At 43.2% G+C, this 26,133-nt stretch overlaps 1 protein-coding gene across 2 annotated transcripts in view; it reads right to left on the bottom strand.

Moving 5' to 3' along the window:
- Window positions 1–11,665, bottom strand: part of CHRNA2 (cholinergic receptor nicotinic alpha 2 subunit) — a 36,475-nt gene extending 24,810 nt beyond the window's left edge. The window contains exons 1-4 of one of the 2 annotated variants that reach the window (XM_081944834.1): window positions 11,547–11,665; window positions 7,126–7,266; window positions 5,123–5,336; window positions 3,976–4,134 (exon numbers count right to left, since the gene is read on the bottom strand). In XM_081944834.1, the coding sequence (XP_081800960.1) occupies window positions 3,976–4,045 (70 nt within the window). In that variant the 5' untranslated portion in view covers window positions 4,046–4,134; window positions 5,123–5,336; window positions 7,126–7,266; window positions 11,547–11,665. Of the gene's footprint in view, window positions 1–3,975; window positions 4,135–5,122; window positions 5,337–7,125; window positions 7,270–11,546 lie in introns of both variants that reach the window. The other variant, XM_081944835.1, reaches the window with a different exon arrangement.
- Window positions 11,666–26,133: the final 14,468 nt, after the last annotated feature.

The following is a 26,133-nucleotide window of genomic DNA, read 5'->3' as shown; positions in this document are numbered from 1 at the left end:
ATTTAACAACCGGTTCCCTGCCCTAATGACCAGCTGGGTAGGCGTGACTCAGGTGGTCATGTGACTGTGTGGGCGTGGCCAACTCAACATCACTCAGGTCGATGGGCACTTTGCCTTAGCTGTTACAATGTAATAAGGGTTAACCAGAGAGGCAGTTTCTGTAAGCAGGGCAATAAAGATTAGGCTAGAAGCAACACCAGGATGTTTCCTTCCTGCCTTCCTTACAGGATTAGCCCTGTAAAGTGGAAAAAAACAAAATGAGATTTCTTCCAACAACCGGGTCTCCGAACTGCTTAGAAAGTTAACAACCGGTTCTCCCAAATGGGTGTGAACTGGCCAAATCCCACTACTGATGGGGAACATCTTTCTGCATCAAATCTTTCGATGGCAAATCTTTAGGTAATTCTAGATAAAATAAGATATGATTGCAGAGGCCAATTCTGAGGTGGAAGCACACTCAAGAACAAAAATTTGGACTGGTGAAGTTGCCAGTAGAAATAGGAATCTTTTAAACTAATGAGACTTGTACTCCATCAAAGATTTTCTGCTTCTTTGTTTATCTCCTCCATTGTACCAAAGGAGTTCTTTCATTTGGACTCATACAGCTGACATCCTTAAAAACCAATGGTTCAGAATGTCTTTGCGTTCTGAGTCAAAATACCTTTTGGACAACTTCAGGGACAATACTTAACACTTAGGCCTTGAATAAGCAGCAGTACGTATGTATGTATGTGATAGATTGCCTAACAGTCTTTGGGAACATAAAGAAGACAGGAAGGAAGTTAAGGGAGGAAACATGGCTGTTGGAAAAGAGAGTCTTAAGTCCAAGGGAGGGGTAAAACCTGAAAAAAAGACTTAGGAAAACTGTCTTAATTATACTAAGCATAAGTTGTGTAGGAGAATTGCTTTGGTAGGCTTCCAAGATTCTGATGTGTTACCTTACCAGCAATAAATATATTTCCAGAAATTCAAATAGTTCTTGTTTCCTGAGTTTCCTAGCTTTACAGAAATTGAGAGTATAAGACAGTATCCTGGTCTAAAACCTAATCTGAATATTGTACGCTCAAGCAGAAGACCCTATACCACAGGGGTGTCCAAACTTGAGAACTTTAAGACTTGTGGACTTCAACTCCCAGAATTCCCCAGCCAGCCATGCTGGCTGGGGAATTCTGGGAATTGAAGTCCACAAGTCTTAAAGTTCTCAAGTTTGGACACCCCTGCTATACCATGTCAGACAAAAGGCTGTCCCATCTCTTCTTAAAAGCATCCAGTGTTGGAGCACCCACAACTTCTAGAGGCAAGCTGTTCCACTGGTTAATTGTCCTCACTGTTAGGAAGTTTCTCCTTAATTCCAGGCTGTTTCTCTCCTTCAGTAGTTTCCATCTGTTGTTTCTTGTCTTGCCTTCTGGTGCTTTGGAAAATAAGTTGACCCCCTCTTCTTTGTGGCAGCCCCTCAAATGCTGGAAAACTGCTATCATGTCACCCCTAGTCCTTCGTTTCTCTAGAGTAGACCAGCCATGCCCAATTCTTGCAACTGTTCTTCGTATGTTTTTATCTCCAGACCTTTAATCATCCTAGTTGTTCTTCTTTGCACTTTTTCCAAAGTCTCAACATCTTTTTGGTAATGTGGTGACCAAAACTGGATACAGTATTCCAGGTGTGATCTCACTAAGGCTTTAGAAAGCAATACTAATATTTCATGTGATACTGATTTTATGCCTCTGGTTTACACAACCAAGAATTGTATTAGCTTTTGGGGCTGCTGTCACACACTGCTGGCTCATGTTCAAGTGATCATCCACTAGGACTCCAAGATCCCTCTCACAGCTACTGTTTTTGAGCCAGGTTTCACCTAATCTGTATTTGTCCCTTTGGTTTTTCCTGCCTAGGTGTAAAACCTTGTTCTTCTACTTGCTTTCTTTTTTAAGTGGCTCTTTGCTTTTAATGCGGTTTATGTATATATTTGCAAATTCGTATTCTGGTTCTTCAAGATGAGATAATGCCTTTGGATAAATAAACTGACAAACTACTGTGCCAAATAACTGTCAGGGTAGAAACAAATCCAGCAATGGGAAAAGCTAGTAAATCACATAATAAATGGGTGGCGTGGACTCAGGCAGCTTTCCTCGTCCCCAGGGGTAGACTGACACAAAGAAGAAGTAGCCTTTTTGCATCTGAGAGTTTTTAATCTGCCCCTTGGCTGCCCAGGTTATTTTTTTTTCCTGCTGTTGGCAAGTGGGTTTGAAATACAGACCCTACATCTGTGTGAGTGGACTGATTGGGAGAGCACTGAAAGAGTGATTGTACAAAAACAAGCTTGTGCAATTGATACTCTCAAAATGCAACATGCAACACCAAAACCCCCATCTGTTAACTCACAGCTGAGGAAGGAAACTGCAGAAAGACATTTCCCTTGTTTTGTAGCTGTTCACACATGTATTGCTATTTTCGTACAGGTAGGGACTCAAGTCAAGCATCTGAATTTTGCCTCTGGAATTCACTCCAACTGAAGAATGGACCATAAGTGAATAGAGGTTTACCAAGCAGGGACAGAAGATTAAAATTGTCAAAATGGCAGGAGGTGGTTGCAATCAATAAGCACTCCCACCCTTTTGAAGATGCATCAGACCGTTCAAAAGGGGCAAAAGGCATGCTTCCTCTGCCATGGTGCTGATTTTGACACTTTCCTTCCCATGAATGCCATTGAGGTTTGTCATCAGAAGCAAATTGGGTGCTAGGAATCTGGATGACCTGAGTTTGTAATTAACTGAATGGAGAAAAGAGTGGGGAAGGGGACCTAAGAATCATAAAATGAAACAAAGAGGTTCTAACAGACAGAATGGAACCTGGATGAAAATCATGGAACTGGACCTTCTGAAGGGATGGGAAAGATGCCCCCAAGAAATGACAAGAAGAAACAAAACCTCTGGAAAAGTATCAAAGGTATGGAGTTGTGGGTGAAGGAACAGACATATGGGACAAGAAGCAGTTCTAAGTCTGGAGGAGATTGCCTCTTGGTATCTTGGGCTTATATCCTTTAGCACTAAATAAGTTAAACCAACACTTGGATTGCACTTGTGCAATAGTCACAAAATGTGTGTTCTATTGCTAAAGGAGCTGGAGCTTGTCAGCACACATGCCACTGCTTTTTACACCAACTGTGATTTCCTAGCAGTCATCAAGGGCAGTCTCTGATAGAGTGAATTGCAGTAACCTCATCTGGAGAGATCACGATGACATGAATGACTGTTGCCAGAGTTTCCTACTCTAAAAAGCTGCAATTCACCCATCAGCCAAAGCTGCTTACCCATAATCACAGTTTCTACCTACAAATCTAAGCAAAGCCGTAAATCAAGGAACCTCCCAAATTACAGACAAGGTCTTCTGGATAGAGGACAACCTCTTCTAAAGTCACCAGGGGAGGCACCTAACCACTGTAAAGTCACTGAACAAACTGCCACACTGTCTCATCAGAATTCAATTCCAGACGCTGGGAAAGGACTTCTACAACATGGCCTCTTTGGCTCTGAATAGAGAAGTACAACCAATAAATCAATAATACCTCTCCCCCAAGCAATGGATGATTTCCTCCAGTAACTTTTAATTAATGCTAAATGGGGCAGGTGAGAGGATCGACACTGCAGCATCCTATATATAAGGATTTATAACCTTGACCACTCATCCCCTATCCCTATTGACAGGTATTACCTACCCAGATAGGAGTAAAATCAGTATAAAATCATTCCCTCAATTCCTGATACCTTATAGACAGCCCAGAAGATACCCACTGAGTAATAAAAAATAAATCTCTTTAACTGATTTGACATCTGGAACATCTCAAACTTCTTCTTTTTTCCTCTATTAATCCCATTAATCACCCCCTTCACTAATTTGCAGAATAAGACACTGTTTAAAGAGGGAGGTAGATAATTTTACAATTGATGTGGTGGAGGGGAAAACATAGTTGTCCCTTACCTGACAACAGCACAAAGCAAAAGGATAGGATGATCCAGAAAGGTGGAAATCCGCTCATAAACAGCTCCATCTTCTCATCGCTTGACCCTGAAATTCTTGGCCCAGGGATGGAAATTTGGTCAGTGCTTCCTTCACTGGCAAAGCCTCACAAAATGATACCTAGGAGGTTAATGAATATACACGTTAGTCCTATTTGACTCCATCAGGGAAGGTAGCTGAGCTCAGCCCTGCATCAGTTGGGTTCCTTCCTGGTTGACAGCTGGCCGGTCTTATCATTGGAAGAACTTCTTGTCACCTGAGATTTGAACATCAACAGGGACCTTCACAGTGTAGAGACAGTTCAAGCATATTGTCCCACATTTACATGGGAACAAAGGAAGAAAAATGTTTGATTGCTGCTTAAGGCAGGACACTCAAGCAAATCTGCAGGCAGGGACAATAGGACCTAGGATCCTAACATAATGATATCATGAGGAAGGAAGTAGGACTGGCGTTAACAACCCAGTATGTTTTAAACAACATATGCCATAGGTTACAAGAGAGAAGGTGAGATTAATTCCTCTTGCCAGGAGTGTGGGAAAGATTTGAAAAGATTTGTTTTTTGCTCCTTTCTAAAACAGGATACATGGATTAGGGCTTAAGCAAAACAAGTGCACATACACACAGGCATAACAGAGAGAGGGAGGAGGGCCCATGAATATCTGCACCTTACATACATTCACATTTTGCAAATCACAAACATGTACACATGTGTATACACATTTGTATACACGTGATGCACATGTATATAATACACATGTATATAATGCACATGTATATAATACACATGTGATGCATTAGATCCTTCCAGCAGATACAGACAGGTAATAGAGGGTGAAGCAAATGGAGAGAACACCTTCTTTGCTTTTTAGAAGGCTATGTATACAGATATGTCCACATCTTGCTCATTATTCTCTCACTTCTCTTTCCTACTTGCCTTTTTAATGCCTGTAATAGCAGCAAGGAAGGGGGAAAACAGATGGGAAGGGATAAGAGTGACAGTCACTCATTGTAAGATCAGGATAGGCCATTCCAAAAAGCACAGTGTAAGCAAGAGGATGAGACCAGACATGTACAATGTAGTGCTTTGTTTTCCATAACAACTAACCAAGTGTGCTTGGGCAAAGTCACATGCAGAAGAAAAGGCCAATACTTCTCCCTCTATGGTTCCTCCACAATTTTCATTCAAAGATGTTTCATTGGTAGGGCCAGGATCCATCAAATTCTGTGCACAATGTAAGGCATTCATTTTTCTCCTTTATTTCCCATTTTTAAAAGCACCTCAAATGTTGACATCATCCACTCTGGGAAAGTTTTGAGGGCTACAAATACAATAATGGCAGGTCCCATAAGGTTCCAAGTCACATTCTTTACATAATATAATTTTTATTGAGGTTCATCATAATATAAAATAGAAATGAAAATAAAGATAATAGGGAAAGAAACAGAAGGGGACAAGAAGTGTGGGGTAAAGGGGAGAAAAAATAAAACAATAACCTCCAAAATATAAAACACAGTTACAACCTCAGCTTTTTACTTTTGCGTATAGAGCAAATACTGGTCATTTTTGTAACAACAAACTAATCTAATTAGCAAAACCCAAAATCAAAATTTCACATATATTTTTTTCTATTTTGAGCACAAAATCTAGATGTGGTCACCAAGTAGAAACAAATTGTGTAGGTTCTTTTCTTTAATTAAATAAGTTAATTTTGCCCTCTGCTACTTCCATTAGTTTTTCCATCTGTTGTTCTATTGCGGGAATTGACCTGAGTCACATTCTGTACGGCCCTGTGTTTGGTTATAATCACATCAGACCATTTGTAATATTCAGGGCATCTGGTTCAATCTTCTGCTTTTTTTTTATACTTCCTTGCGGACACGGAGACTGGTTCAGTTAGAACAGCATATAGATATCAAAGAAGAGGCCATTTCCACACAAAAATGACAAGAAGGTAAGACTTCAAGGCTCTCTACTTAAATTAATAGGCTTTGCAATTTTTAAAAAAAGTAGATATGTTTTGAATTTTCTGTGCCATAAATGTATGTAGTCATGTTTGAGCCCTAGTCAGCATATCCTATTATAAAAAGGAGCCCAAAGCAATTGTCTGAATCCCAAACAGCCCTCAATGCTACAATGTAGTTCTCTTTAAAACTTGGGAAATTGATAGCATTGGAGTCCAGGCCAAAAGAAAGAAAAAAAGAACACGATTTGCATGCAGTTCTTTTCCTTTCGGATCTATAAATCCTTTGCTACCGGAAACTTATCGTATTTTTTGCACTATAAGACGCACTTCGGCTGGCCGTCCCCCCAAAAGTGGGTGGAAATGTCTTTGCGTCTTAAAGAACGAATATTGCCACAGGGGGCAGGAGGGTTGGTGCAGCAGCGGTGTTTGCTGCCACCGCCTGTCACCACTGCCTCCAATCACTGCCGCCGGGGAATGCTGGAGTCTTCACTGCCGAGAAGCTGATCGGCAGTTGGATCAACCTCCTGTAATACTGCCAATCAGCTGTTCTAGGCAGCGGGGATTGTGGCCACCATTTGCTCCCCCATTCTCCATCGCCAATCACTGCCAATCGCCACTGCCGAATGGTGGCGGTGGCAATAGGCAGCAGCAGCAATAGGCAGCTATTGGTGGCAAACGCGGTGGTGAACGGCGACAGCAAACAGCAGTGGTTAGCAGCAGCAGTGAATGGCAGTGCGAACAGCAGCTGCGAACGATGGTATTCTGGGAAGCCGATCCAACCACCAATAAGCTACTTTGCAGCAAAGGCTCCAGCATTCCCTGTCAGCAGCAGCAGCTCAGTTGACTGGTGGTGGGCGCAACGGAGCAGAGCCCTGATGAGCCATATGCTAGGGCTGCGATGATGTGCTGAAGCTGCTCAGGCTGTTTTCTGTTTGCTGCAAGGATGCTAGCCAGATGAATACCGGATGGATGCGAGGAGGCAGAGGCAGATTTTTTTTTCTTGCTTTCCTCCTCTAAAGCTAATGTGCATCTTATGGTCCGGTGCATCTTATAGTGCGAAAAATACGGTAACTATTCTTCTGACAATTTGGCAAATCCCTATATATTTCATTTGGCACACAGAAGACTTCACGGCCAGTTTTACCTAATTGAAAATGTCAGATGTCTCTTTGCAGTCCCAAGAGACCGCACAACACCCAAGTGGTCAGGGCAAGCAGGTGTCTACTTCCAAAAGGATGAGCACAAGAGTACCGCTTTCAGGATTTTGTTCTTCATCTCATCTAGACTTCTAAATGGAAGAAGAAGAAACCAAAATATGATAAAAATATTATCAGAATTATCATCCGCAAGCACGAATGGATCTATTTGGACCTACTTCAGTGAAGAGCTGTGTACCAAGGAGGCCATGCCATTCCCTTGGCAAAGCAAAGAGGTAACACAGTGGAGACTGATAAGGCACTGGGTGTTACTTGGCATATCTTGACCAGCATTTGCACCAGTTGGAAGGTCTTTCTTCCAGCTATCGCAATTGCCAGTCTAGAGACGCAGAAAGTAACAATGCAACCACTTTGCTCTTGGGTGGGGGCCACCTGGGTTCATGGGGGGGTTTCAGATGAGCCTTCTTCAAAGCAAAGCACCCCTTTGAAGATCAGTATCATCCTAATCATCAGATATACCTTATTTCTCGAAGTTTAAGACGGACCTTTTTCCCTCAAAAAAGAGGGTGAAAATCAGGGTGCATCTTATACACGGAATACAGCATTTTTGGCCTCCTGAAACCCCGCCCCCTTTGCAAAAATGGCTATGCATAGCCTTTAAGGGGCTTCCAGAGTGCTCCTGGGGGCTGGGGAGGGCAAAATGAGCAAAAACTGGCCATTTTGGGAAGGTCCGCAGAGTGCAACAACTTTTTGTTTAATTTGCCTTTTCAAAATTTGGGTGCGTCTTATACTCAGTGCATCTTATACTCCGAAAAATATGGTAGTGATGGAATGGAATGGAATGGAATGGAACGGAACAGAAGAGAACAGAACAGAACAGAACAGAACAGAATAACAAAGTTGGAAGGGACCTTGGGGGACTTCTAGTCCAACCCCTTGCTTAGTAGTAGCAAGGTCATTGTTTCCAGAGCACTAATAACTGTCAAGCCAAAAGGGCACCATCCACACATAAGCAGGAAGTATCAACTACTTTGGGGAAATGTGAATGTTGGCAGAAGTATAGATATTTTGGGAAAGTGTAGGGAGTGGGACTGGTTCAGTGAGGAACCAGCACACTGTTTGGTGTGGGAGAAAAACAATAAACCCCAAACCCCTTGGTTTTTGCACCTCCCACCTATTTCAACATACTCACCAGTATGGTGGAGTTAACATACTCCGTCAAGTTCTCTATAATAATCCACTCCAGCCCTCTCAAACCTATTTTGCTGTCTGCGGGGCAACATAATAATTAACCTAAATTAGGGACTGAGTGAAGTGTAAACTCACATCTTCCATGTAAAAAAAAAAATCCCCACCATTCTTTATGGAACAAATTAGAGAAACGCTAGGCAACCAGCCTTTCTATAACCCAAGTCCCCTCATTTTACAAGGAAAAGGAATCAGAGCTTGAGCGGGATATTCTGACTATTTACAGTTATAGGTACATTTGAAAAATGAACCAAGGAACAGACAAACGAGAGCGTGCTATTTGGTCAGTATGATGCACCTCCTCTTATCCATTCACTTTTGCATCGGATGCCAGACAGGTCAAATATCCATCAATTTGGCAACCTCCATTCTGTCTGCTGTGGCTTATTTACCCAATAACCCTGATGTCCGCTGCTATGCGGGAATTTATTGCCACAATGCTGGAAGGCTGGCCAAGCTGAGTCAAGCGTTCTCTTAAATGGCTGCCCACAGTGCCCCTATATGCACAACACTGTAGCTCCTGCAGCAGCATCCCTTGTCTTAAAAACTGTAGCAATCTTTCTAATTGCAGAAGAAGATAGGAAAGAAGCAAAATAGTCACTGATTGATGGTCCTAGCAACAAGTCCATTTGCTTTAATAGCACAGTTGCTTCTCCATCTCATAGCATCTTGAGTCTAACCTGACCTGTTACTCCATTGCTAAGTAATTCCATTAAGTTTGTCCATTTCGTGCAGATTATTAAGCACTTGGGGAAAGGACTATGTAATGACACACTCAGGGATGTAGTCCTGTATGCTGCTTATTTATTTCCAAATTTCAAGGACACCTTTAAAAAAATATCTAAAAGTTTGTTTGGACTTGTATCATTGATAAGGCAAATGGACACACAGACACCCCCCAAAAAAGCCAGCTAACCCCAATATGGGGCCCAGCCTGGAGAGCTCTCAAAACTATCAGAAGATTGGGAGGGTGAGTTAAAGCCTCCCAACCCTCTCCGTGGTGGTCCAATATAACTGGTAAGAGCCAAATGAAACACCAGTTGAGACACAAATCTATTAAAGCAGGGGTCTCCAACCTTGGCAACTTTAAGCCTGGTGGACGTCAACTCCCAGAATTCCCCAGCCAGCTTAAAGCTGCCAAGGTTGGAGACCCCTGCTTTAAAAAGACAAACAGAAGCACCTTCCTTCTTCCAAAAGACTTTATTAGTTCTGATTTTGACTGGCAATTTACTGAGTGTAAATACTGTATTTTTCGGAGTATAAGAGGTAGCAGAGTATAAGACGCACAGGAGTATAAGACATACCAAGATTTTGAAGAGGCAAATTTAAAAAAAAAGTTTTTGCACTCTTCAGACCTCCCCAAAATGGGCCGTTTTTCATGAAAATGGGCCTGTTTTTTTTCCAAAAAAGGGCATGAATAGCCTTTAGGAGGCTTATAGAGTGCTCCTGGGGGGTGCCCCCCCAAAATGAGCAAAAAACAGCCCATTGTTTGCTAAAACGGGCCTGCTTTTGTGAAAAAAAGGGCATGCATTTTTGATCTCCCGAAACCCCGCCCCTTTCACCCAAATGGCCGTGCATTTCAGGAGGCTTATAAAGTGCTCCTGGGGGCTGGGGGGGTCAAAATTGAGCAGAAAATGGCCTGTTTTTCACTCATTTCTGCTCTCCCCAACCCCCAGGAGCACTCTATAAGCCTCCTAAAGGCTATGCAGGGCCATTTTGGTGAAGGGGCGGAGTTTTGGGAGGCGAAAAATGCTGTATTCAGTGTATAAGACACACCCAGATTTTCAGCCTCTTTTTTGAGGGAAAAAGGTGCGTCTTATACTCAAAAAAATACGGGTAAATCCACTATGATTTGTGATAAATTTGCAGCTTTGCCGCTGAGCTGTTTGAAATTGTTGAAAGCAGCAGGGACCACTGAATCAAAGAACAGTCATTTCTGTGGTTCAAGTTGTAGAGCCAATTAGAAGCTGCTTGCTGGGGGCGGAGAGGGACGGACGACACAGAAATCTATGCAGAGTCAAAACAAGCAAAGTGTGATGCCTGCTTGGCATGCATCCTCAGCGGAGTTTGAACTGCAGAAATGGTCCTCAAAGGAAGATCTAAGTAAAAGAAGATCTAAGTAAAAAAAAGTTTTTTAAAAAAGTGTTACTATAGATGATAATGGCAGGGAAGCCTCTTTCCTGAAATGAGGAAAAACAAAAACACTCCACTCCTTTTAGCCCAGGAAAGAGACAGTAGGAGAATGGGGACCATGTTTTGATATCCGTGTTCAAAAAAGGGTAGAGAGGTAGGGAGTGGGGGGTTCCTCTCCCCTCCGTAACTCCGACTTTTAAGATGACATTTTGAGCAGCAGATTCAAGATGGAAAAAAGGCAGGTACTTTTTCACTTGCTGCATAATTACTTCTAGCACTTGCTGCCACGTGATATACCCACTTGTCATGGGTTTAGCTGGAAGGGGAAATTGGACACGCGCAATGTTCCCCTCTAGGGCAGATGCCGGGGGCACAAAGCATTGGGCTCATTGTTGCTTTCATGTCAGGTTTTGGGGAAGCATCTGGCTAAAACTCTGTCGGAAAGAATAAACAGGAATCGTCGTTGCAACAAGGATGCGGCTTCTGTCCCGAATGATGAATCAAGAGATCAAGAGATCTCTGATCCCCGGCACTGGGAGCTCCCACATCCTGCACATTTAACAACTTCATAAAAGCAACACATAGTTTCCCTGAGTTTATCTTTCACGCAGCAAGCTTTGGTTTTGGAGGCAAGTCCAAGAGTTTATAGGATTCCTCCAGCAGACCAGCTGCATTCCCTCTCCCCCAAATGGGGGCTGTAATCTCCAAATCTAACTCTTTAGTCCTGAATATGTCTATAAAAAGTTCTAAAAATGTGGTGAAACTAAAAGTTAAGCTAGGACATGGTCCTCCTCACCCCACCTATAAGACAGAGATGACTGATCTCAAAACTCTGAGGCCGCAAGGAGCAAGATATGACACATGGGCAGGGACTGCAGTAAATATTGCAAAAACAAAACCCTTCTATTAGTTTTGATTGTCACTGCTTAAAAGCAAAATGCCTATCATTTTAGTTGGTCAAGGGCCCTGCAAGACCAATGGTCACAAAGACACACAGGTACGTTTATCATTATTCACGCGCACGCACACACCAAAAAAACCCAAACTCTCAGATAGGTGCGCGTGGAGGTAAAGGGGCCGGGTTGCAAAAATCCGAACTGTCTGCTGTCATCTGGTGGCCGTCCGGATTGCTACAGCCTAGATACGATGGCCCCAGATGCATTGAACGCGGGAGAGCCCTCCTATGTTGCAACTTATCGGATACTCCCCTTGCTGCTGCCGCTGCCGCCGCCGCCGCCGCCGCTTGCCTTAAAGGGAGTGAAGGATGGACGCCTGGAAATCGGGAGATTTTTTGCGGGGAGGGGGAGAAGGGGTGTGAGGTAGCAGCGCCTGGAACGTGTCGAGAGCAATCGGGGGCAAAAGAGCGACGCTTATTTTAGCTTCGTAATCGTAGGTGAACGGGCTAAGCAAGCAAAGGGGACGTACGGAGGCCGGTTTAACTCGGAGCCCTGCATGCTAGTAGCGCCTCCTAGAGGCTGCTGGGGGAAAAAAACTTCTCCCATTGTGCTATCTGAAGTTTTTCAAGCGGACGGGCGGGGGAGCGGGGGGGGGCGGGCGGAGCGGAGCACGAAAAAAGTCACAGTAAATAGCAGCGGGCCGGTTAGAGGCGCTGTCCGAGCTGGTGTAAACGCAACACTTCGTATTTCTGAGTTTTATGCTCTTCTACATCCTGTTTCCAGCTTATCGGGCTGGTATATGTATATTCATATACATTGTGCCTACAGTTACAGGTATCATAACGTTGCCATCATGATTATTTTTGTTTTGCTTCATTTTTAAAGAGGTAAGGTATCCCATTCGTCTGATCATTTATAATCCATCCCGCAGGGAGCATGACCTGGGGTGTCCCTTTAAGGGTGCAAATGAATTTGCCCTTCCTCAATTTAATCTATAGGTAACATGCTCGTTTGGGCTTTTCAGAGTTAATGGTTAAAGGCAGCTCACGTAGGAGAGCTTTATAGACTCTCCCACCACTTTGCAGGTGTCTCTGCCCCTTGGCTAGTGGTGGTGAGGCAGGTGAGTGCCCCCCTTTTCCCCACTGACATTGCAGTCCTGATGGATCAGGGAAGCACAACTATTGGAGCCTTTGCCATTTCAGCTGCTGCTTTAAATTCTATATGTTTATGAAGTCAATCAACTGTCTTTCCCAGCCTGATGCCTTCCAGATGTTGCCTGGAAGTCCTCCCAGTTACATGGCTCATGTGCAGAGTGCCAGATTGGTAAAATTACCTCTGACAAGTTTGTAAAGCAGTACATAAGTAGCACTAAAATACTAGCTTAGGAAGGAACCCCAGGTTAGCTTATGTTACTTGAACCATTGTTCAGGTAAAGGTAAAGGTTCCTCTTGCACATATGTGCTAGTCGTTCCTGACTCTAGAGAGCGATGCTCATCTCTGTTTCAAAGCCAAAGAGCCAGCGCTGTCCGAAGACGTCTGCGTGGTCATGTGACCGGAATGACTAAATGCCAAAGGCGCACGGAATGCTGTTACATTCCCACCAAAGGTGGTCCCTATTTTTCTACTTGCATTTTTACATGATTTTCAACTGCTAGGTTGGCAGAAGCTGGGACAAGAAGTGGGGAGCTCACCCCGTTTTGCAGCACTAGGGATTTGAACTGCCGACCTTTCGATTGACAAGCTCAGCATCTTAGCTACTGAGCCACCGTGTCCCTTTAAGTGCCTCAACTGCCTTGTTCCCAGAAACTCTAAGATCTTTAGCTTGTCCTATAGAAGGCAGGTATGAAGGGCAAATTGGTGTTCCATTCAATCCATTCAATTTCAGGAAGTTCCATGCCTCCGTTGATATGCCCATAGAAAGAAATTATTCTGCTTCAAGGTGTAACATTTGCATCTTCCTGAGGAAAGAAGATAAGTTGGCAAACTTATGTTCTTCCACTTTTTCCCATTCATTGGAATAGGATTTGGGTTAAAGGATTTCCTGGAGGATCCTGCCCTGAGAAAACTTTACTTCCTTCTGCTGTTGCTGTGGCCAACTTTTTTGCACCAACCACTATGCCTGGAGGTGCCTGTGTAGTGACTCATGCTAGCACACAGAAAGCAAACCAGAATTACTTTTTCTCTGTTCCTCTGGATAGGTGCTAGTCTAGTAGCTACTCTGCAAAGCTTAGAAACCAAAGGACTTACCTTCAGGGAGAAGAAAAGTGGAAACATGTGCTAGCCAGTATCAAGTGGTACAGAGCCTCCTGCACTGGAGAGCAGTCATCTGAATCCCTGGATTCCTAAACTCCAGACGCATCTCCTTAAGAACAAGGTGGAGAATCCACTAGAGTAGAAGCAGGCAAACTGAAAAGCAAAATGTGCACAAACACCCTTCTGGGCATCTCTCTCTCTCTCTCATTCTCTTCTGTGCTGTTTCTTGGCTATGAGTTCAGCTCAAGTTGCCAAGTGAGCATCAGTCGTCTTTCTGCTCTGAAAGCTAAATGGTCCCAGGAAACCTTCCTGTCCAAATGCAGCAATGTGTTTGCATGAAAGAAGGAGAGAGCCTTTCTAGTCTAGTGACGACAGAGGCTGGAAGGAGGAGAGGCTCCCAGCTACTTTGTCTGTAGGTGAGAAGAAGGAGAGAAAGGTTTGGAGCTTGGCCGTGGAAGGGTAAATACAGGGGGATGCTTCAGGGAAGGGGCAGTTGTTGTTCTCTCGGGCTGCCTCCTCATCCTTTGGTGCAAATCCTTCATCCTCTCCTTCACTTCTCTAAAGATTACTTGCCGATGTGAAACAGCCAGACAAATTTGATTAATTTTCAATCTACCGGAACAACAGAGAAGACCAAAAGATGGCTTAACAGGCAGCATCCTGAGCTCATTCCAAATCTTAACCCCCAAATTTAGGTCTCCCTCCCATCCACAACCTCTCCAGCTGAGAAATGGACATCTAAAAAGCTACCTATTTCTCCAGCTAAACATAAGGAAAAATCTTTGTGTGCTAAACTCTTGGGGTGGAAATTAGTCACAGCAGTTTAGGAAATCTGCATATATTGGAGGAAAGCAGAGAGAAACAGAGCAGAGAGAAACCAAGAAAGAGAAGTACTTCATACAGTATGCATTTTAAAAACAACATAAATTACATTTTGATACAATGGTGTTCATATATTGTTTGACTAGATATTAACAAAACATAGACTTGGTAAATTCTCATCTTTCCGCTTTTGCCATCCTTCTGATGGATTGTTTATTATGCTCAGATTTAAATCTTTTGGAAGGGGGGGAGGAAGAGGAGGGGGGATGAGAAGGGGAAGGAGAAGAGGGGGGAGGGGGAGGAGGAGGAGGAGGAGGAGGAGGAGGAGAAGAAGAAGAAGAAGAAGAAGAAGAAGAAGAAGAAGAAGAAGAAGAAGAAGAAGAAGAAGAAGAAGAAGAAGAAGAAGAACAAGGAGAACAAGGAGAACAAGGAGAACAAGGAGAAGGAGCAGCTTACTAATTAGCTGTGGATAGTTTCTATAAACCCAAAATAGCAGCCCTTCCAGACGGATGACACAATCAGTAGCAATAATAGTCTCTCCTGAACCAGGATTTTTGGCTTAATGTACTATATAAACATAACCCCAATGTTTAACTGAAGGGATCAATATAGACATTTCCCACTGATACAGCAATTGCTTAAATGCTGTTCCATATTTACAATGGGACAAACATGCAACTATCACTTAAAATAGCTTATCCCATCCTGGTACCCTCCTGATAAATTGGATTATAACACCCAACTTCCTCCAATAGCAATGCCAACTAACATGCAGCCTGCAGTGGGGAATTCTAATGTAACATTTCCAAGAAAAGGGTTTAGAGAGTTCCCTTTGTAAGTGCCAAAGTATAATGACGACAAGACTGCTTGGATGTTTCAGCTTGCACAATCAGTCCAAATCAATTCACTGAAAGATGATTAGTATGATGATAGGCTGACCATAATATATTTACCAATCACAGTGCGGAAGCAGAATTCACAGTAAATTAAGAATAGGGTTTTTTGTCGGGACAAGGAATCTGTTTCATGCTCTCGGGAATCCTGGGTCAGAACAATGACCGGCCCAAAGTTATGCAAACGTCTAATGTGCCTAAGCCAGTGTTTCTCAACCTTGGCGACTTTAAGTCCTGTGGACTTCAACTCCCAGAATTCTGGCTAGGGAATTCTGGGAGTTGAAGTCCACAGGACTTAAAGTCGCCAAGGTTGAGAAACACTGGCCTAAGGGAAGACCAGAAGGTGTGAGAAACTCCCTGTGATCCCACAATAGCCAATGCTAGAAGGTGAAGCTTTTCAGTGGCACCACTGCTGATGTGGAATGGTCTCTACGGAGATCAGGTCGCCCCATTCCCACCTCTCCGCTTTATGACTTTCCAGAGATTTTCACTCACCGCAATATCTTTAACTTTCTTTTTTCATTGCTACAGGGTATGAGATTGGTAATTTATTTTCAATCTTTTTTTATGTTGTTGTGTTTTCATCCTATGGATATTTTAATTCCCCCACCCCTCGTATCTTGTACAGTGCTGAGAGTAATGAGATTGCAGTAGGATAGATATTCAATAAATAAATACTAACACACAATCTTTTGTTTAACTTTCTGTCATAATAGTTTGAGGGGTTGGCGGGACCATTTTCTTTTTTGCATCGAGTGGGAGAGAGGACTTATATTCAAGACTCCCAATGGTTTAGGGGGCCGAGCATTGATTGGATGACATTTTTACACTCTTTTACTGATTAGCTCAGTGGTGGGCAACCTTTTTTTTCAACTGAGCCAAATCTCGCCAAAACCACGATTGAAATTTATTTTGAGAGCCACATTTTTAAAACCGAAAATACATAGGATGGTACACTGTTTTTAGTTTCAATAAACTCTGGCATTTGAAGCACGCAAGTCTTAAAGCTGTCAAGTTACAAGATCCTTGCACCCCTAACCCTTTAGAAAAAAAAAAAACCCAGGGGTCTTCAAACCTGACAGCTTGAAGACTTGTGGACTTCAACTCCCAGAATTCTGAGAGTTGAAGTCCACCAAGGGCATCAATCATATTAGCCCAGGGATCTGCAAAATTGGCTCTTAAGACTGGTGGACTTCAACTCCCAGAATTCTGAGAATTGAAGTCCACCAGTCTTAAAACAACCAACTTTGCAGACCCCTGTGTTAGCCCAAAGCCTGATGCTGGGCCTTGCTCCCCCATTGGTGGAGCCCCAAGAAGCGAGGAGGGAGAAAAAGAGACGGAGGCCAAGGAGCTTCCCCCCCCAGCAAAAATCTAACCGGGGAGCCGGGCAGTAGCAAATTAGCCAATCATGCGAGGAAAGCGAGGTCTGACTGGGTGGGCAGCGAAACTCCAGGGCTCTCTGTTCTAATTCCCCGTGAAAACTGTTGCCTCTGAAGCATTTGCTCTACTGTTTGAACCTTTAAGCGTCCCTTTCCCTTTTTTCTTTTCAACCCACAATGATTAGGGAGGATCCTGAAGACGGGCGGGGACGAGAAGCGAGGAGGCAGAAAAAGAAACGGAGGCTAAGGAGCTTCCCCCCGCCCCCTCCCAGCGAGGGGGCGGGGGGAAGCTCCTTAGCCTCCGTTTCTTTTTCTGCCTCCTCGCTTCTCGTCCCCGCCCGACTTCAGGATCCTCCCTAATCATTGTATGTCGAAAAGAAAAAAGGGAAAGGGGCGCTTGTTTTGAAATGCCCGAGAGGAGGGAGGGGAGCGGGCGCCCGGCACACAGAAGAGCCGCATTAAAATGTGTAAAGAGCCGCATGTGGCTCGCGAGCCGCGGCTTGCCGACCACTGGATTAGCTGAATGGCATCCTGCTTGGCCCAGGATGGTCTGACACATTCCGTGCTTTTCGAGAAAAGAAGCAGCAATGAAGACCGTTATAATTCAATAAAGAATAGAATAGAATAGAATTCTTCATTGGTCGAGTGTGATTGGACACACAAGGAATTTGCCTTTGGTGCATATGCTCTCAGTGTACATAAAAAGACAAGATACATTCACCAAGAATCATAAGATAATGATAGTCATAGGGTACAAAAAAGCAATCAGGAAACAATCAATATCAATATAAATCGTAAGAATACAAGCAACAAAGTTACAGTCATGCAGTCATAAGTGGGAGAAGATGGGTGATAGGAACGATGAGAAGACTAATAGTAATAGTAATGCAGCCTTAGTAAATAGTTTGATAGTGGTGAGGGAATTATTTCTTTAGCAGAGTGATGGTGTTAGGGGGGAAAACCTGTCCTTGTGTCTAGTTGTCCTGGTGTGTAGTGCTCTGTAGTGTCGTTTTTGAGGGTAGGAGTTGAAACAATTTATGTCCAGGATGCGAGGGGTCTGTAGATATTTTCACAGCCCTCTTTTTGACTGCTGCAATGTACAAGTCCTCAATGGAAGGCAGGTTAGCAACAATTGTTTTTTTCTGCAGTTCTAATTATCCTCTGAAGTCTTCATCTGTCTTGTTTGGTTGCAGAACCAAACCAGACAGTTATAGAGGTGCAGATGACAGAATATTAAAGGAGAATATTGTAGCTCAGAATTGAAATGGGAGGTCCTAGGGGCGCTCTGAGTTTGGTTGTTTTCTTGTGGGCATTTGCTCACCCAAACTAGATAACATCATCAGTGCTAACACTGAAGATGTTACCTAGTTTGGGTAATGAAACGCCCTCAAGAAAATAACCACACTCAGAGCACCAAGGACACCCCCCCCCCTCAGCTATAAATCAGGATTAAACTATTTTGGAGTGATTGGGGCGTTTAAAAAAAACCTGTGGTAGAATAGAAGTGCTGAAGCAAGAGTCATCTTTTCCTCCAGAAATTTACAATCTATCATGTGTCAGGTGGGAAAGAATGGGAAGCAGATGAGGAAAGAATTACAAGGAGCATGTAGAAATAAATAATGCAATGATATCTACCTAGTTTTCATTGGCTGGCAAAGGCAACTAAGAACGTGAGCCAAACAGTTTGGAGAAAAGTGAATGGTTTGAAAGAAATTTTGGTGAAAGAGAGATTGCATCATTGTAAATGTTCCAGTGAAGATTAGGAGCAGCACTGAATATTATATGCAGGAAGCTACCTTGAATGTTATATTACAAAGATCAATGCAATGAATGAATAAATGAATGGGAAAACAGTCAATTGAAAAGATGAACTAGGAAGTTAGTTTTTAGTGGCATCTTGGTAACTTTGAATTGAAGGGTTCGAAGGGACTTTACATGGTGCTCATCTAATGCAGCCATCATCCCTTCTCCAAAAAACCAAAAGGTGCAGGAAATCCAATATTTTCTAGAAGACATCCAATGATGGAAACTCTATCATCCTTCTAGATTTATCTCCATTGCTGAGCTGCTATTACTAACAGGATGTTTCTTAAAGGGTTCCATTGTAGCAACCTAGAACTAAGGAGAAATTTCCTAATAGTGAGGTGAATAAACCAGTGGAACGGTTTGCTTTCAGAATGGGTGAGTGCTCCATCACTGGAAGCTTTTAAGAATAGACTTGACAGATATTTGTCTGAAGTGGTGTAGGGTTTCCTGCCTAAGCAGGGAGTTGGACTAGAAGACCTCCAAGGTCCCTTCCAACTCTATTATCCTATTCTAACCTTCAAGGTCCCTTCCAATTCTCTTATTCTGTTATTCCTGTAACTTAAATCTATTCAAATTAAACCTGGCTCATAGAAGAGAAAAATATAACTTTCAGATTTTCTATCTCAATGCTGCAGTTATTACGACTGATCAGTTCAGAGGTGGGTTCCTACCGGTTCGGACCGAGTTGGTCGGTTAACTCGGCCTGCCACGTCCCTGAACCGGTTCTATCTTGTTTTTTGCTTCTGCGCATGCACAGAAGCATTTTTTTTACTACTGCGCATGCATGCGTAGCGCTCACGAAGCCCGCCCCTGAGCAAATCGGCAGTAGCAGAAGCTGGAACCCACCCCTGCACGATAATTTAATTTTTTTTCAATTTAAAGGTTTAAATAAACAAAAGTCTTGATGAGATTGTGATCACCCACAAGACGTCCCTGTAAAATAGATCATTTTTTTTAAAAAAATGATAAAGAATTCTCTCTGGCAGCTGAACTTCTTTCTATCGGCCACAGAACAGATATGGATCTGACCCCCATGTTTATTCTGACCTCCACTACAGTTTTTCTCGTCATTTAGTTCTGGCACAGGAGATACACATGTTGGATCATGCCCAAAGTCTGATGAATTTTCAGTAAGTGTACTTGAATGTGAATGTTAACAACTTCACTGTATCTCATTAGATTCACAGGGCAAGGCTAAAATGATTTAAACAAGCTGGCAATAGACTAAGATTGGGGCCTAGTGCAGGATTTTTAGCTGTAGAATAATTGATTTCCCTGTTTTTACTACAAAAAGAATAGGAGCCAATAACGAAGGAAGACAACAAAGCCCAAAAATAGTAGTTAAGGAGAATTAACATACATATATATGTATCCAAGCGGTTTAAATTTACCACAGGTAATCAGCCAATATAGCAGACAGAGGAGTAAGATAAGAGGGTTAAGAATGGTGAAATGCAAATGAAATATAATAGAAGAGGAAACAATATAAGGTGAGCGATATCGATTGGCAATTGCTATTAGAAAGAACAGGAAGCTCCTGTTCGTATTATATTGTGTAAATGTGGTGTACATCTAAGTTTTGTGTGTGTGTATTTTGCATGTTTGTAAATAAAAATAAAAAAACAAAAAAACAATAATGTATGCCACAAGAGGGCACTGGAGTCAGTAGTAGCTTACCCTGCATATGGCAGCGAGAGTTGTTCTGCTGGGTTCCAGAACTAATATTGATCCATCTTTCTCCTTCTGCTGGGGGCTAAAGAGACAGAGCATCCTAGAATCATAAAGGAGAATGATAGGCTGAATTCCCTGGAAACACTTCTGGGAGGAAGATGACTGAATCACCCCCAATTTGATATTAACAGGACTGAGCCTTTAAATGGATATTATTTTCAGCTCAATATTTCAGCTCAAAGTTGAAAATTGAAATGAGTCCTTGGTGCCCTCTGAGCTTGGCTGTTTTCTTGCAGGCATTTCATCACCCAAACTAGGTAACATCATCAGACCTTGCTTGGGTAATGAAAGGTCTGCAAGAAAACAATCAAGTTCACAGATCACCAAGGACCCCTTAAATGGGATTCCCAAGAAGAATGCTCCATGAACAAAGACAATAATAGCAACACAGCAATAGCATTTAGACTAACTATATATACTGTTCCATCGTGCTTTGCAGGACTCTCTGGGCAATTTACAACATCAGAATAGTGCCCCAACAACCTGGGTTCACATTTTACTGACTGCAGATGGATGGAAGGCCGAGTCAATCTTGAGCCCCAACAGGACTGAACTCCTGGCTGTAGGCAGAGTTAGCCTGCAATGCTGCATTCTGACCACTGCACTACGAATCAATAAGATTGAAGATGACACCAGCTCACTTTACCACCAGTTTTTCCACAAACCTAGTCTCTACAGTCCATAATATGGCCACCACCACCCTTCCTGCCAGAGGAGTGTGCTGATCCATTGTCTCTGGTTTACCACCAGGAGCTGTGGTGGCACAATGGCTAGAATGCAGCTGTCAGGGGTTCTAAATACCATGCAGAATTAAGTCATTGTCCAAGGCAAAGTTATCCTTAAAGGTCCAATTTATTCATGCAGGCAAGTTAGCACGTCTATGGAATTCCAACTCTAATGTTCATCCTGGAATTCCACCCAGTTGAAAGTTCATGATCTATCCCCACACCCCATAATCCATCACATGTTCCAATCATCATCTTCCACGCTGGCGTCTACACCCCTCTGCTTCCAGTCAGGTGTTGAGGTGCGGAGACAAAAGATGACCTTGGCTTCTATAAAAGAATGTCAACAATACATTCCACAATCCTACTCCTTTCTATTCCCCCCTCCCAACTACTACACTAATGAAACAGCATAGAAAATTATAAGAAAGTGTGGCAGGCCAAAGATCCTAAAAAGAACATAACTACAGGCCTGACAGCAGCATTACAGGCTAACTTTGCCCATTGCCAAGAGTTCAATCCTGACAGCTCAAGGTTGACTCAGCCTTCCATCCTTCAGAGGTTAGTAAAATGAGGACTCAGATTGGGGGCAATATGCTGACTCTGTAAATTGCTTAGAGAGGGCTGAACAGCACTATGAAGTGGTATATAAGTCTAAGTGCTATTGCAATTTATTGTGCGAAATGACAATTATGCTTTTAAAAAAAGATGGGCACATTGTGGCCTCTAACTCCCAAATGGAATTAATCCATCATGCTAAGCCATGGTTTGGTTAATCGTAGTTTGGAGTCCTTGGTGCTCCCTGAGTTTTGCTGTTTGCATGCAGACATGCATTACTCAACTAGGTAACCTCACTACTGCTAATGATTGTGGAGTTGCCATTGGCAGGGAAAGCTACTATATATAAGCAGTAAGTAAACCCCCTCACTCAATAGCAATGTTGATGTTAGCTTGTTGGGTAATGAAACATCTTCAAGAAAACCACAAAGCTCAGAGATCACCAAGAACTCAACAGAACCCTGAATTATATATACTCTACTACTGTAAATATATATTTTACCTAATAAACAACATCTGTCTGGATTTACACATTATGTTCAACCAAAATCAAATTAAATCCTATTATAGCAATGGGTTGGACAAGAAGCCCTCCAAGGTCCCAACTTGGATATTCTGTTATAGTATGGCACCATTGTGGAATTCAACCAGAGGTCTCCAATGTCATTAAGATGGGCAACTTTAGACCTTTTTTCTTTTGCCATATTGATAACACATGAAAAGCAACTGATTAGTTTTCCCCATAGTCATGTTATGAGTGATCTCATAATAAATGCACATGAAGGACACCAATTTCAACTCTCTGAACACCAGTTTCGTGTGCTTATACGAGCAGCTAAGTTGGCAGAAGCAGATCCCAATATTGCAGATATATTCTCCACCAGTTCCAATGGATATGCTGGGCACCAATTTCTAGAGCCTTGAAAGCTATATCGTACAATGTTTCCAGCTCATTTAATGTAAGAAACCCATTGGGTAGCATGCCCAGGAAACTAGTACTTAGCCTTTCTCTAAGAACTTCCAGTAAGAGAGAGGGCACAGGTCCCTTTAAGGGCATTGGCTTGGTTTGATTGACAACAAAAAAAATTGAACTCTTGCATTTAAAGCTCTTTAGACTAGGACAAGGGTCTATTGCAGTGTTTCTCAACCTTGGCAAGCTTGCAGATTCTGGGGTTCGAAGTTCGGCTGTCAACGTTGAGAAATGCTGGCATTTCTTATTGTATTCAGTGTGCAGACCTTCGGCATTTCAGCATATTAATCTATATCTGTCATGTCTTTTTCAGATTAGACATATTCATATTTTTCAAATTCTCTTTATGAGACACTTTTTTACTCTGCAGTTAAACTCTGATAATTTGTTCAGAATCTGTTGGAAGAAATGTCCATCTGGGTTCAGTTCCAAGTGGGGAAGAAGACACTGGAAACATGGAGTTTGTTTGGAAAGATGGTTTAATGCTGGACAGGACCACATGCCTTGGAGATCCTGGGTGAAAAGGGGGTCACATGCCTTGAAAATCTTGAAGAAAAAGGGAAGAGATGCCGAGAGTCCCTGGGTTTTATGCCCTCTGGACTTTGAACTTCCTGGGCCACAGGAAGAATATCCTGATTGGTTGCTGTGAGAGGTCATAGCTAGCTTTGTAGGTTGTCTGCCTACTACATTTGGTTGAAACTTGGTGGGTCATGCGATGAAGGGCAATGAAATGGCTTTGCCTGAAGGGGGCAGATCTTTGTTGTGTAGAGTAGACTGGCACAGGCCTTAATGGCCCATTGACAAAAGTGGAGCGGTTGAGTTTCTGCCTCCCTTTTAGGATATTCTGCCCTTTTAATATTTCCTAAAATGTTTATTCTTCTAGGAGAGGGGTGGGTGCCAACTTCTTACAAATCCATTCTGCTTCCACTTTTTAAAATGTGGCTACTCAGAAATCCAACCCTGGTTTAACTTTCTGCTTCTGATAAGACTGCAGTTAAGAATGACATTGTTTGGCCTAGGCAGGGCCCTGAGTTGCTTCCCAGGAGGAGAAAAGCTATTTGAGGGCTCTTTTGGAAAGTGCTCCATGGCTTAGGCCCAGGGTACCTGCGAGACCACCTACTGCCACCAGTAGCCTCCCACCGTCCAGTATGATCCCACAGAGTTGGCCTCCTCAGGGTGCCGTCGGCCAGACAGTGTCGGCTGGTGACCCCCAGGGGGAGAGCCTTCTCTGTGGGAGCGCCTTCCCTCTGGAATGAGCTGTCCCCGGAGCTTCGCATAATCCCTGACCTCCGGTCCTTCCGACGCGCCCTAAAATGTTGGCTTTTCCAGCAAGCCAGCCTGGCCTGAACAAAATGAAATAAATGCTTGATTTAATTGTTAATTTTAATCCAATTTTTAAAATGTTATTGTTCATACTAATTGGGTTTGTTGGATACTCTATCTAATTTCATTTTAAATTTTGTAATATGTTTTTTTTTTAATGTTGTACGCCGCCCTGAGTCCTTTGGGAGAAGGGCGGCATAAAAATCCAATAAACAGAAACAGGAACCAAATTCAATATACAGTTGCCTCAGTATATCCCTGCCTCCCTTTTCTGAAATTAATCTTGCACATGTTTTCAAATGGGAAATTGCCCAAGCTTACATGAGAGAGAGATGTATAAAGGGAAGGAGAGAAGAGGACCAGGATGGGTACAGATCAGTGGTGGGTTGCAGACGGTATGCCCTGGAATGGGCGTACCGGTGCCTGCCGGGAACACTGGGTACTGTTCCAGTACAGTGCTCCAGAGAGCCCACCCGCCCACCCGAGTTCCTTACCTGTATTTGAGCTCTTCAGCGCTTCTGCACACTTACACAGAGCGTACGGCACCTGTGCGACACTCCGCTGAGCAGCTGGAGTGTCGCGGAGGTGTCGCGGAGCATCAAAGGAGGTAAGGACGCATGCTGCCCGCATGCATGTGGGGGATGCTGGGCCCCGTTGCAACGTACCAGTTGCACCGGGATCTGGAACCCACCACTGGTACAGACCTATTTCGAAACATTCAGAACTGATTTTGCCAGAGGAAAACTTGTTTTGCAAGCCAAATGCTTGAGAGTCATTTTTAAACATCAGCAGTTAAAAGGACACTTTCTTTTTTACCTAAACCACTGCCAATTGGTATAAGCAGCGGCAGGTAAGACAATCAGTGCATTTTTAATTTATTAACTAGATTTCTATCCAGCTTGTACACAGTGATTCCAAGTGGCATACAACATTACAAATCAACAATATAAAACCAACCAATGAAACCATCCACCCACTCCTCCACAATGGTGAAAAAAATGATTATACAATCATTGGATTGACTCCAAATAAACTGGGCATAAGGTGCTGATTTAGAAATCAGGAGACCTTTCATACATTTCCCCCACAGAAATGCCATGTTTTCCCGAAAACAACCCCCAAAATAAGCACTTGGCCTTATTTTGGGGGAGGTGTTATAATTTTTGAGGTGCAGGAGGCAGGGAGCATGGACACCTCTTGGCTGCTGATGTGTTGCAATATTTTCGGGGAGGGTTTATTTTAGTGCATACTCTCAAAAGTCTGACTGGGCTTATTATCCGTGGAAGTCTTATTTTCAGGGAAACAGGATAGCTGGGAGAAATATATTGAGCTAAGAGGAAAAAAAGTCTAACATGCTTAGTGAGATTTCATAGTTGACAGCAGTGCATCTTAATCTCTGCTTCTCATAATCTTTCCTGTTGTTGAGTATTTATTTTAATTTGTAAATGATATGATCAAACATTTGTCTGAAATGGCATAGGATCTCCTGCTGAAGCAGGGGGTTGGACTGGAAGATCTCCAAAATCCCTCCCAACTCTATTATTCTATGTTCTATATTCCTTTTAAAGTACTTTATATGACAAGGATCCTTTGATTTGTGGTTTAAAGACCGAAAAGCTGCAGTTGAAACTGACTTCAGATATAGTTTTTGTTCTATCTTGCGGAGAACACAGGTGGACAAATGGAGGCGAGCCAGGACTTAACAGAATGCTAACAATTTATTGCTAACAGGTTGCCAACGCGGCAATTCACAATACACGCGCTTTGCTAACAGGCAACAGCTGAGCTCTGCTCTGACAGCCTTTATATATGCCGCTGTCCGAGCAGTCAGCCAATCAGCGCTTAGCACAGCGCCCCCTAGTGCAGCGGACCAGAGGGAAAACTATATACATAACACTCCTTCACACTTAGAAGGCGCATGCGTAATCTTGCAAATACCTTGGGCGGCGACGGACCCGCCCTGATCTCCGCAGAGTGACATCTGCTTCAGAGTTAGTGGCCGCGGCTTCCAACGGCCCGGGCCTTATCCCAACTGATTCAGCCACCGCTGGAAGTTCACAGGGAAGACAAGGTAGGTCCCTTGGTCTCCTTGCTCTATTTTGAGGTGGCTCTGGGGTGGTAGGCCTGGAAGGAGGTGTTTGTGTGTTTTCGGAATTTTGGCCTGGTTGTTCCCCAGTTGTGTCTGCCTCCCCTTGCCGATTTCGCAATTGATTTATATGGCGTCTCCATATTCGGCCGTCCTCTAGTTCTACTAAGTA

Source organism: Natrix helvetica (genome assembly GCF_964273705.1).
Source record: "Natrix helvetica genome assembly, chromosome: 2".
In the NCBI taxonomy this organism is placed as follows: Eukaryota; Metazoa; Chordata; class Lepidosauria; order Squamata; family Natricidae; genus Natrix; species Natrix helvetica.
This window is presented reverse-complemented; position numbering and strand designations above follow the sequence as displayed.